The sequence below is a fragment of the Podarcis erhardii genome, assembly GCF_964252035.2.
Source record: "Podarcis erhardii genome assembly, chromosome: 13".
NCBI lineage: Eukaryota > Metazoa > Chordata > Lepidosauria > Squamata > Lacertidae > Podarcis > Podarcis erhardii.
In genome coordinates, this window is record NC_138502.1 from 22,586,494 (window position 1) to 22,599,443 (window position 12,950).

Below are 12,950 nucleotides of genomic sequence, written 5' to 3' on the forward strand. Positions count from 1 at the left end.
CACAGCATCCTGCACAGGAAGTATTGACACCTCCCACTATCCCAGGGATTCAGTTATTCTCTCAGTGCCTGCAAGGAAGGATCATAAGAAAGGGAGGAGCAGAGGGGGCCTTACTTTGGGGGTGGCCACTGACTGCTCTGGGTCCATCGACCAACTCACCCTGCCTTCAAATTATTTGCCTGACTAGCACAAAGGGCTGCAGTGGCAGGTATTCAGTAGCAACAGGGTGCTGAGGACATTTCACATCTTCCTTCTACGAAATATATGGACAATTAACCTTGCCAGTAGAGTGGTACCTCTGGTTACGAACTTAATTCCTTCCGGAGGTCCGTTCTTAACCTGAAACCATTCTTTACCTGAGGTACCACTTTAGTTAATGGGTCCTCCTGCTGCCGCCGCACAATTTCTGTTCTCATCCTGAGGAAAAGTTCTTAACCCAAAGTACTACTTCCGGGTTAGAGGAGTCTGTAACCCGAAGTGTTTGTGACCCGAGGTACCACTGTATGTCTTTTTAAGTTACCGGTAATTTAACTAACTCAGGCTGGTTCTCTGCAACAGAGCCAGGTGGAAAAAGACAGCAGGGAACTTTACTTTTACACACACACACACGGTGAGAGCGTTATAGACTACAGTGGTACCTCGGGTTAAGTACTTAATTCGTTCCAGAGGTCCGTTCTTAACCTGAAACTGTTCTTAACCTGAAGCACCACTTTAGCTAATGGGGCCTCCCGCTGCCACCGCGCCACCGCAACGCGATTTCTGTTCTTAACCTGAAGCACTATTTCTGGGTTAGCGGAGTGTATAACCTGAAGCGTATGTAACCTGAAGCATATGTAACCCAAGGTACCACTGTACATTGTGTGCAACCATGAGTAAAGAACTTTACAGTGGGAGAGCAATTGGAAAGCGATCTTCAGCCTCTCTGCTTGGAGCTAGTGTGCTTTCAGGGTATCACGAAAGACATGCTGCATGAGATCTCCAAAGTACAACAGGGGAAATGCAGGCCGAGGTAAAAGTAGAGCAATGTTGAATCTTAAAATAAAGTGAGACACAATCTTTGTATGTTAAGTAGGCTCACTTATGCAAGCACGGACAATCTGAAGGTGAGGGAATGGACTGAGAAGCATCACTTTTTAAGGAGACTGCTAAAATATAAACAAACCGTGTTTTATATTGAAATGCAGTCAGCTATTGAACAGGCCGCAATCTGTAGGGATTTCACAAAATTTTGAAACTTGGTGACCTGTTAGCTTAATGAAACAAAATATGGGATTGGTGCTTACTTTATGCCCAAATTGTGAGGCACTCATTTGAAGCAAGTGTTGTATTTTAATTCTGGACCAAGCCAGGAGAAGAAAAATAAATAATAACAGAGACAGATTCCTGGACAATTTGAATCGGTGAGCTCCAAAACTAGCAAAACTCTTTACATATGTCAACTCTATAGGCAACCCTCATAGGGTCTGGGAGCAAAGTATTGTGGTCCCGATCTTTAAGAAAGGAGAGAAAATCTAACCTGGCCAATAATCACCCAGTTTATTGGACATTATATCCAAACTCTATGTTTGTTACTTATTGGAAAAGTCAGAGAATTGAGCAGAGCTGAACAATATCATTGGGAATCAACAAGAATGCTTTTGTCAGGGGAAGTCAACCATAGAACAATGCTTTGTCTTAAACTATTTGAGACAGAAATCTGCAGGTGCCCTCAAGAAATATCTATATGCTGTCTTTGTCGATCTGACCTCAGTCTTTGATAGAATCAACAGATGTTTAAAATAATGGAGGCTGGGGGTGAATAGGTGATCGTTGTCCTTAATTAAGATCCTGTACACTAGAAACACAATGCAAGATAGAGTAGGCAGAGATTACCTGGAGCGGAAGTTTGAAACCAATACAAACACTTCAACAATCCAATGATGTCTTCATTATGTGACCACTGTAGTCGGTGCTGCTTGGTACTTGTGGCATCGCCTGGGAACCACAAGGTAACAAACCTCTGTGTTTCAGGCTTCCGGTTTGCCTGCTCCTCTCAGCCATTCTGTGCCTCACGAAACAAGCAGTGTATTTATTTAAACTACTGTTATTCTACTCTTCAGGCAAAAGGGGCTCCCAAAGCGGCTTGTAATAATCAAGAATAAGATGGTCCCTGGTAAAAGGTGTGGCACAAAAGGAACAAGGATTTTGAGGGAGGAGGGAAAAAAGTAAACTTGAAGACTAGATCTTAGCTACAAAGGTCTTGTAAGCGTTCCTTCCGCCAAGGAGGGGCAAAGCAAGTTCCCTGCAGCTGCTCCTTTTCTGACCAATGGATGTGGCCAGGTTGGTCCCCCCTTGCTTTGTGGTTCTTCCTGGAATGATGGGGTGGCAGCCCCCCAGTGGCACATAGACCCCTGGATAATGGCAGAGGCCAGAGTGTGCTGCCCGGTCTCTAGCTCAAACTCTTGTTACCTACCTTCACTGTCAAGATCACAGCTCCCATCTCTACAAATTCACTCTCAAGAATCCTTCTTCCTTCTCTCCAGTTTCCTGCCCTCGAGTCCAACTGCCACTCTCCAGCTTTAACTGACAACATTCCAGTCTCCTTGGCAATGGTTGCCTAGAGTAATTCATGGTCTTCTGTTCTCTCCAGGAACATCTGCCCACATGGTCTTAGTCCCCAGCTTAAGTGTGCATAGGATGCCTAGTTTAGCACACAGTCACACAATGCATTTAAAACACATTTAAAGAACATGACTGACTCCAGCTGCATAACTAAACATTGATTTATTGCTATTTCATTATTATTTACAAAGCAAATCTAAAAGCTGCCAATGGTTTATTTAAATCAGAGGATCCCAAGGTATCCAGGGTGTGTCAAGGTTATAAAAAGTTTGAAGTCTTTAAACAACTCCTAACATTAATCAATGTGTACTTCAAAGGATCTTAGTTTTCAGTCTCCGAAATGAAGAGCAGTGATTCCCTAGACTGTGGAAGATGTACAACTCATACAGGACACAGAAATGCCTGTAGATTTGATCACATGTGTGTGCACGTGCTTCAGTTTGGGCAGAAGTACATGTGAGATCCATAGGTGAAGAGTATGTTTGCTTGTGTGTGTGTGTGTGTGTGTGTGTGTGTGAGAGAGAGAGAGAGAGAGAGAGAGAGAGAGAGAGAGAGAGAGATATATGTGGGGAAGGGTACTGACAAATCAATTTCAGAATATGCAGGCCAGAGCTCCAGATCACACCTAATGCTGCTAATTCAATGAGCCCCACTATGCAGATGCATGAGCCATGTGAACATGGCAGGACTTTTTAAGCAGAATCTCCCAGACATCACTGCTGATGTGGTTTCTGACACCTTCGCTTCTGTGGCATCATGGGAAAGATGCCGTTATCATTAAGCGATGGCTGGTTGGTGGATGTATGGATCATGGCATACAGATCTCTGGATATGAGTCATTTACCCTGGTCCTGCAATGGGATTCAGGCATGCAAATAAATTGCTACGTATGGCTCTCCTTGGATTTGCTGAAGTGTGTTTGGGTGGTGGGGGAGAGTAAGGAGCCACATGCAGTACAATGGGGCTGTGCAGTGTTCCTATCCCACAAATGCACAGCTACACAAAATGGTCACCTTTGACAATGCTGAACAACGGTTGAAGAAAACGGATCTAGGTGCTCCTGTCCCCCAACAGACCTTATGTTACTCACTTATTTCATACAGATAAAAGGTAGGAGACCCCTTTTATGATGCTTTTTATTTGTGGCTATCTCTGTGTTTAAATACTAGACTTGAGAATTCCCAAAGATTTTCGGCCATTAACAGCAACCTCCATGTTGTTCCCTCTGCTCCTACATACTCATCCAGGGTAACTTCTACTCTGTGGCTGCAATCCTAGACACATTTACCCAGGACTAAGGCCCATGGGCCTCAACGGGATGCGCTGCGGAGTAGACATGTAGTAGACTACTCTAAGGTTTAGGGACTATTTTTCATCAAAAATATAACGGACAGAATAATCTTTCCACCCCAAATAAGAAATATATATACACACAATAACTGCTGTATCAGTTTGAACTAAAAATGACTATATATAACTAATAAAAGAACAAGTAACATTAATGGGAAGAGGTTCACCTGCCCCTCTCGCAAATGCTGCTCTGCATTCGACAATGGCCAAATACATACCCTTAAGAAACCCACATGGGAAACATGATGGCAACAGTCATCTACTGACTATTTGCAGCACCTGGAAAAGCAGATCTCCTGCTGCCTTTGGTCCTTCCTTCCTACAGGTCCAGCTATGCAGTGAGAAACCCAGTCTGAATAACTTTTGTGGGCAGGCCCTTAATCTCTATATTCACAGAGATTTTGCTTAAAAAGCAGAGAAGCATGATGACACAGATTAGCCCTGAGAGGACTTCACCAGAGTCCTCCCTGCTTGAGCTCCATCCTGGGAAACGTTAGAGCAGTACGGTTCATGGAGCAAATTCCCATTCGCCTTTGCTGCATGGTCAGCAATGTCCTCTGAACAAGCCTTGCAGGCAGAGCCAGCAACTTCTTTTGGACAAGAGTCCACCTGACAGGCTGAAAATCGGAAGAAAGCAAGGAACTGGGCTTTGAATTACGTTTCCAGTCACTGCAGAGCAAAGCAATCTTTCCCGAATGCCCTGGTGAGTCTGTCACAGTAGCCAAATCACAGGGGGCAAGGAAAAAGCAGGTTATTCGCACCTTCTATTATGTCCTGAGCTAGGTTGTCCCCAAACAAAGTCAAGCTATGTCCTTGAGAGGGGCCAGGCATGGAAGAGGAATGAGACCTATCAGCAAACCCAGAAGAAACCTCAGCACAACCTCTAGCATTTGCCTTCCTTCGTAAGGTTGAAAGGAGTCAGGAGCTGGGAGAACACGCTGAGCCTGGCTCCTTCTAAGCTCTTGACACCTCTTTCTTTTCTTTATCTGGAAAATCTACCTTCTCTTCAGTCTCGCTTGCTTTCAGTTTGCTCTTTGCCTGCGACTCTGTGGGTACCAGAGGCTTGCTTTTCTCGGCCGCTTTCTCCTTTGTGTGGATCCTCTGATGCGTCACCAGAGCACTCTTCTGCCGGAACCTTCTCCCGCACTCGAGGCAGCGGTATGGCCGCTCCCCGGTGTGGATCCTGCGGTGTATCAGAAGATCCGAGAACCTGGTGAACCGCCTCTCGCACTCGTCGCAGGGGAAGGGCTTCTCTCCCGTGTGGATTTTCTGGTGCCTGGTGAGGTCCGACGGGTAGCTGAACCTTCTCCCGCACACGCCGCAGCAAAAGGGCTTCTCTCCGGAATGCGTTCGCTGGTGAGAGATGAGGTTGGAGCGCTGGATGAACCGCTTCCCGCATTCCGCACAGGAAAAGGGCTTCTCTCCCGTGTGGATCCTCTTGTGTATCTTCAGGGTGGAGGAGGAAACAAACCTCTTCCCACATTCCAGACAGATGTAGGGCTTCTGCCCCGTGTGGATGCGTTCGTGGACCTTGAGTGCCGACTGGTGGCTGAAGCACTGCTGGCAGTGAGAGCAGCGGTAGGGCTGCTCCCCAGAGTGGACTCTTTGGTGGCTAACCAGAGAGGCCCGCTGGGCAAAGGATGCTCCACACTCGGTGCAGATGTGTGGCTTTTCCCCCGTGTGAATCCTCTGGTGTCGGGTCAGGTGAGACAGCTGGCTGAATCTTGTTCCGCACTCCATGCAGCGAAAGGGCTTTGCACCGGTGTGGATGTTCTCGTGCTTAGCCAGGTCAGATGGACGTGCAAAGCATTTGCCACAGTCGATACAGATGTGGGATTTCTCCTTCCTAGGAACCAGCCCGGAAGTAGAACGTGTTTCGTCTTCCTTGGCCCCTTGATGAAATGGACCACCAGCTCTGTTTGCATTCTTGGCACCTGTAAGATTGGGGAGGGAGGGGAGAGAAATCCTGAAGTCATCTGTCGGTTGCTCAATGCACTAATGTGACTAACATTTATAGATGAAAAACCATGTGCATTAACTATGTCATCAGCACAACTCATTCTGCTTCTGGCCAAGGCTGTGTGTATGCTGCAGTTCTGTCTGAGTACAGAAGAAATGCAGAAGAGTGTGGCTGTAGGCATGTACAGAATTCAAATTTCCCAACACTCAGCTTTCTTTTGTTCTAAAGCAAGTTTCTAGTCCTTATGACTGTGAAAATATGCTTGAAGGTAGATGGACAAAGCACATTTTTCCGGCCAATGTATGTTTTAAGCAGCCAGAGAGGTGGCTGAATAAGATGTCCAGTGTCTGCAGAGCAAGGCTTTCACTTCCCTGCACAGTTCATTGCCCCCTCCCCAAACCAGAATAAATTACTGCAATATGTTGTGATAATTTACATAATTTATAAATACAACACCAATAAACTATTCATGGTACAAGCTTGCAATTAGCAAGGTACAGATTTTCATTTTTTTAGTGTGCCATACCAACAGCTCAGCTTATAGCACTCTTGTAGAGTAAACAGAATGATAGAACTGGAAGAAACCTAAACAGCCATCCAAACAGCATAGCCCTCCATAAAATCTCTCTCCCTTTCCCTGCAATAGAAACCTAAATAAAACCTGAGGGGGGAAATCAACCTGCAGAACAAATAGGTTCACATGATTTGTGTAAGTAAGCCAGGCTACAAGCTGAAGCAGAAGTCGTACCCAAAAAAACCTTAGGGTAAGCCAAGTCCATCCACTGCATATTCTAGAGAAATGTTAGCTGAGACAACCCCATGAACTCCTAACATCAGCTGTAACCGCCTTGGTGCTTACTTTCCACTAAGCAGATGAGTGAGGCTCAAACTGCACGTGTTAATTACAGCAGTGTTTTTCAACCACTGTTCCACGGCACACTAGTGTGCCGCGAGATGTTGCCTGGTGTGCCGTGGGAAAAATTGAAAAATTTGAAAGATTTAAAAATAAAGTATTTTATAATTTTTCATATTTCTGTTTACTTACTATTTCATAATAAAGTAATTATAAAATACTTTCTTTGTGTTTATTTGATTCCTATTCAAGATAATTACTTTATATATAGTCAATATAGGCACAGAGTTAAATTTTTTAACATTTTCTAATGGTGGTGTGCCTCGTGATTTTTTTCATGAAACAAGTGTGCCTTTGCCCAAAAAAGGTTGAAAAACACTGAATTACAGCATCGCCGCAGAACAGGAATGGGAATCTGTGGCCCTTCAAATGTCAACCGACTCCAACTCCCATCAGTCCCAGCCAATGACCAGGGAGGACTGACTGCTTACAACAGCTCTGGAGTCTTTAATCTTTTTTGCTAAAACAGCTGATCCTTCAAGAATGTAGCGTTCCCTACTAAATTCTAGAATTTCAAACCACTCCTTTGAAAACTTTCCAACTCATCTAAATTCCTCCTTGAACTATGGCACTCAAATTGGGCATGGAAGTTAAGCTGTAGCCTTAACCTGTGCTGCAGAGCTGTGCTGTGTTCGCAATAGCACAAGTGCAAGACATACCTAATAAGCTGGTCTTCCCATTATCCTGCTGTCGGGCCTCCTTAGCAAGATGCCTCTGTCTGGCATCAGACACAGCCCTCTGACCTTCAGAGAGATTCGTGGCTGTCTCCCGGAACGAACCAGAGTCCTGAAACAACAAAGAAAGTTGACACTGAAGGCCCTACCTGCCCCCACCAACAAAAACTTCATGGTTAACAAAATGAAGCAATGTTAAGGCAAAAACCAGAAGGCGAAAGCTCTGCAGAGCAGCAGCATACCTGAATTGACGGACTTGCAATTCAACTCAACCCACCTGTGATTCACTCTGCAAACTCTCCTGCTGCCTCAGAAGGAATCCTTCGGCCAGGGCCACTGCCTGGGCACAAGTCTCGGGTCCACGTTCTCGGACCCGGTTCTGGATTTCCTTTGGCAGGACGGTCAGAAACTGCTCCAGGATCAGCAGTTCCAGGATCTGCTCCTTTGTGCGGCTCTCCGGTTCCAGCCAGCAATGGCAGAGTTCCCGTAAGCGACTGCAGGCCTCGCGAGGCCCCTCCGCCTCCTGGTAGCAGAACTGGCGGAAGCGCTGGCGCTGCGTCTCGGCAACACTGGAGCTGCCTCGCAAGGCAGCTGCTTTCACCTTCCCGTGGTCCCCTCTGTCTCTGGCATTCAGGCTGCTCAAGGCCTGCTGGGCTTCGGCGCTGAGAGTGGGCATGAGGCGGCTCATCCCTTCTCTAGACCACTGGCAGGCACCCACCACGCGGTCAAAGGTGGCCAAGTCATCCCACGAAGCCAAGTCCGGCAGCTGTGGCGTTCCCCACCCTGAAGAGGGATACTGGACAGTTTTCAAGTACTCTTGCCACTGGGCTTCCAAGCGCTGGGGTATCCCTTCCTGCCGTGGCGTTGCCCATCGGGACGAATCCCGGGGAGTACCAGACTGGAGTGGAAAAGCGCCTCTTCCTGATCTCCCAGATCCTTCTCCTGGCTCGGCTCGGGTTTGATCTTCCATTGCCACAAGGTGTTGCCCACAGTTTAGCTCCTCATAAGTATTTCCACACCTGCCCCCTTGGCTTCCTAGGGTTGGCTCTCTCTCTCAATTCAAGTGCTCAAGCCTGGTATCCCCTTCAAAATTCCAAGTTTTTTACCTCAGACCAGGTGAAAGGATAGATCAGCACCTGGGCATACGTAACACCTCCAGCCACTTAACATCTGCCACTGTGGGGACTGGATAGACACGCTTTCTCATGCAGCCCAGCAGTCATGGCTAACTGAAAGAAGCCAGCTGAACCTGCAGCCAACAGGTTTCCCATTCAAGCAGCTTCATGTTGTTCCTGAGGGAAGACAAAGGAAATTAGCCAAAGCTAGATTTTGGGCATGGAAAAACAAACATACCAGCCCATTGGTAAGCAACTGAATTACAATCAGCCAAGCTTATTGAAACTAAATTGGCTCCAATTACATTAAGAAACACAAAGAATGTCATGAAAACACAACAGTGGTTGCTGGTAATTTCAGCTAAAACACCAGAAACAGTTTAGATGGGCAAGCAAGGGGTACAGCATATACGGCAGTGTTTTTCAAATGTTTTATCTTAAGGCAACAGACTCCCCATGGATTTGTCTGCCAAGGATTCTGGAGAATGTCATTGGCTGGACTAGTCTGCTTGCCCACAGCTATGGCGAAGCCTATTGGGCTTATTGTTGCTCAGTGTGAATTCACAACCATGTGCAGAACCCTTATTCCCCTGCTCTGTGCTTTCCACAAGGAAAAGCCGCCTTTCAAGAAAGCTTGTCCGCCATCACAGATCTCAGACAGAAACCTCAGTAAGCTCTCAAGAATCCTGAAGATGCCTTGCAACATTTGAAAACTGCTGAGTTTGCACGACTTCCAGCCATTCTTCACACCTCTCCTGCCTACAATCCCTCAGAAACCAAATTTACATGAAGTGTTCCCCTTCAGTAACACAATACAGATCTATTTTTGCCAGTGGGGGTGGGGATTTTAAGAGCAAGTCTTTTTGTTGTTGTTGAAATTCCTTTAAGGAAAGCTTTCTTTCATTTATTTTCTTTAAAAAATCTGTTAGCCATATTTGGGCCTTCAAATCAATATCTAAAGTATCTGGAAAGTGCTGCAAAGATTGGCCAACTCTTCTGAAAAAATAGAATCCTAATTGCAAATATAAGATTGCATTTGTGGGAGCCTCCAGAAAAATAATTATGGTACAGCATCTTGCACTACAAGCAAAGGTGGGCATGGGAAATATAGAGCGGGGAGGGAAATATAGCCCAGGATATGTCAGGGGTATTTTTCCACTAATGCTTTATTTGAAACTGCAGCCTCAGAACATGGCTGGCTGCTGCAGGGAGAAGAGAGCCTCTTCGGAAAGAAAACAGAGATGTTGTTGTGCGGGGTCCAGAGAGGGATAAGCCGAGCTCTTAATCGGCTCAGGAGTTAAACACATTCTGCAGAGAATCAGCATCCACAGCGCTTGCTTGCCCTTCCCCCACAGGCCTTGATTCGCTGGGGGTCTCTTAATCCCCCACCCCACCCCATAAATCCTCAGATGCTAACAGAATGGAAAGGCTAGCTAGAGCTCCTGCTAAAGTCTGCATTTTTCTCCAGGGTCTCTCTTTTTTTCTCATTCTCTCTCTCTCTCTCTCTCTCTCATTTGCTTCTCTTGTCCATCTTGACAAGAAGTGGAGGTGAAACTATGTTCAAGAACTAAAGCAAGTGGAGGGGTAGAAAATTGGTGAATAGACACACACAAACACAAGTCCTTTAGGAAAGCTACAGCTTCCTTAATTATGCTGCATGTACAAAATCCACATTGATTAATCCACACCACATCCTGATCCCATGCTCACAATCATTAACTTGGATTACAAAACCTTCATCAACTCACACTGGAGGGATGGCAGCATTCCAGTCCTTTCACCCCTGATTCTACCACACCCTTCTCACAAGGAACTCTGAAGTCCTGGCTCCAAGTATTCCTTAACCCACCCCACCACACCTCCCAATCCTCTAGTTTTTCTCAGCGTGGGTATAAACCCAGAATCTCAGCCTCAGTGCCTCCACCCCTCTGCCCAGACACTCTGTTGCCACATACACTAAGGTCACGCCACGGCATTCTCTTAATTAATATGAACTAAATGCTAAGACTCCTTTGCCTCCATACAAATGTAGATGGGGAATCCCCACTTTACACACAAGCCTGGATTGGAAGGGTGGTACAGAAAGCCAATCTTTAAGCACTCCTGTTATGGGTAGAATAAGGAGGCTATGTGCCCTAGGGCAATTCACAAGCTTGCCTCTTCAGCACTTTCTCTCCTCTTCGGAGAAAACTGAGCACTACTTCTTCACTTAGCTGAGGATAACGGATGTAGGAGGGGACTCAGAGATGTTGGGGGGGGCAGGAGAATCTGGGTTCAAATCCCTGCTTAGCCAGGAAACTCACAGGGTAGCCTTGGGCCAGCCACTACGTCTTAAACCTACCTCATGGGAATTCCTAAGGATGCCTCTCCTGTCCTGAGTGCCTTGGAGGGAGGGCTTGGCACAAAGTCATTACCTCGGATAAAATAACGGTTTCTGTGCCATCGTTTCGTCCACTATGCTTTGCACAGAAATCGTTGCAAATTTGGACTGCGGCTCTCCAGCCGCTCGGATCTCACTCGGAGCCAACCCTACAAAGGCCTTTGGGGAAGAGGCGCACACCCTGCAAAAAGCTCCCTTCCCCCTCTCCCGTTTTGCTTTCCCACCTGCCTTGCGGGCTCCTCCAGATGTTTCTCCCTTTCCTCCTCGGCAGCTGGATCTGCCTGCGCCCTGCTCGGAGGGCTCCAGGCTCCTCGCCCCAGCCAGCGCTCTCGCTCGGCGCTTCTCCTCCGCCCAGCCCCACGGCACAAAGCCCCGCTGCGGAAGATCTGCAGCCCTGCAGAGGCAAATCCCCCCCTTATTAAAATTCAAATCCCAAGTTTTTGATCCTGGGAAGGGGAGGAGCAGGAAGGTGCCCTCGGCTAATGCATCCCCCCTCTACTCCGGCCGTGTTTCCTGAGCCTCTCTAGGGCGGAGAGCGCACGCTCGGCTTAACCCTTGGCGTTGCGCAGACCTCGGCTGGCTCTGCAGCAGGAGAGAGAGGAGACTAGGAGAATAATATTTTTTTTAAAAAAAAAACGGAAGTCGTTTCCTTGCAAGGTGCGAGAATAGCTCAGTTGGATAGAGCTTGGTGCTGATAGCGCCAAGGTTGCAGCTGTATATTCCTGCATTGCAGGGGGCTGGACTAGATGATCCTCGGGGTCCAAACTCTTACAGATCTAGGAAACAGCCTCCCGCGTCAAGACTCCGCAGGGACGCGAGATTCGTGCCAGAGGCTGTTCTCACGTGAGCGACAAGCCATCAAGTGATGTGAAGCGAAAGCGTGTAAAGGAGAGCAGGTTGTTAGATGGCAACTTCTATCATTGCTCACTTTGGAAGAAGGTCACAGGTTCCCTGCCCTAAGGAAAAGATGCACGATTGAAAATTGTATTGCCACATCTTCCAGGGTGGTGTCCTGGTCTCCATCCAAATAGAACAGGAAGGAAGGAAGGAAGGAAGGAAGGAAGGAAGGAAGGAAGGAAGAACCTTTGCCCAAAGGCTCAGTATTGGAAAAGTTGGCTGCCTACCCATCATATAGCAGTAGACATATCTGCAGAACATCAGTCAAGGGAGGAGGGGATGCAAACTTTGCTTTCATATGACAGGCAACTTCAACGTGTGCAGTTGCAGATTAGCTATGCTCAGGCTGCAATCCTAAACACATAAGTCCCATTGAACTTGGAGTTTACTTCTTGGGCTTCCACTGTCAGACACAAAAGGAAAACACCAACATCCTTGCAAACCTCCCAAATGAATCTTAATGAAATACTGGTCTTGAAATAGAATATTTCTCTCTCCTCCTCCCCCCCACTCCCTTTGTTTCTTTTTTAGGTCAGGTATTGGAGGGGGAATATTGAGTTGGGAGTGAATGGGAAAGAGGGATCTTTGAAAATGACAGCAGGAGGAGGAACAAGTTTCCTTGTGGTTAATCATTATTTGTGACAGTTCAATAAGATAAAACAAAAAGCTATAAAAACCAATAAACTGGCCTTTTTTAAAAGTCTGTTACTTCTAATATTTAACACTCTCATTTTTACCAAGTGGGATTCAAATTAAGTGAGCTGTACTTGATAACGTTTCACATTGATTTCAGTAGGACCGAAGTGCAACTAACCTGGCTTGGATACAGACTGTTGCTCTAGTCTAGCATCCTGTCTCCCAAATGGTCCAGCCAGATGCATCTAGAAATATCCAATGCCCTGTGCGCCCCCCCCCCCAGCAGTTGACCGTTGAGAGACCAACTGCCTATGAACATGGGAGATTCCAATCAGCTATCATGCCTAACAGTCACTAACTGGCAAATCCTCTGTAGATTTGTCCAAACCTTTTATAAATGTGTTTATACTTGTGGGTACACTTT

The 12,950-nt window shown here is 46.6% G+C and overlaps 1 protein-coding gene across 2 annotated transcripts; it reads right to left on the minus strand.

Moving 5' to 3' along the window:
* Positions 1-2,746: 2,746 nt before the first annotated feature.
* Positions 2,747-11,943, minus strand: LOC309327453 (uncharacterized protein). Of its 2 annotated transcripts, none has more exons than XM_081836744.1 (4): positions 11,922-11,943; positions 7,776-8,790; positions 7,484-7,610; positions 2,747-5,885 (listed from the first exon to the last, which is right to left on the minus strand). In XM_081836744.1, exons 2-4 carry the CDS (start codon positions 8,466-8,468, stop codon positions 4,906-4,908), a joined length of 1,800 nt encoding a protein of 599 aa, XP_081692870.1. In that variant the 5' UTR covers positions 8,469-8,790; positions 11,922-11,943; the 3' UTR covers positions 2,747-4,905. The 2 variants fall into 2 exon arrangements, with proteins under 2 accessions (XP_081692870.1, XP_081692869.1); XM_081836743.1 differs by lacking the exon at positions 11,922-11,943 and adding an exon at positions 11,218-11,907.
* Positions 11,944-12,950: the final 1,007 nt, after the last annotated feature.

Coding starts and splice junctions, on each gene's coding strand:
- LOC309327453 (XM_081836744.1), bottom strand. CDS start 8,468: ATGGAAGATCAAACCCGAGCCGAGCCAGGAGAAGGATCTGGGAGATCA. Junction 7,611..7,775: donor GTTTGCAGAGTGAATCACAG/GTGGGTTGAGTT, acceptor TTGTTGTTTCAG/GACTCTGGTTCGTTCCGGGA. Junction 5,886..7,483: donor TGGGAAGACCAGCTTATTAG/GTATGTCTTGCA, acceptor CCAATCTTACAG/GTGCCAAGAATGCAAACAGA.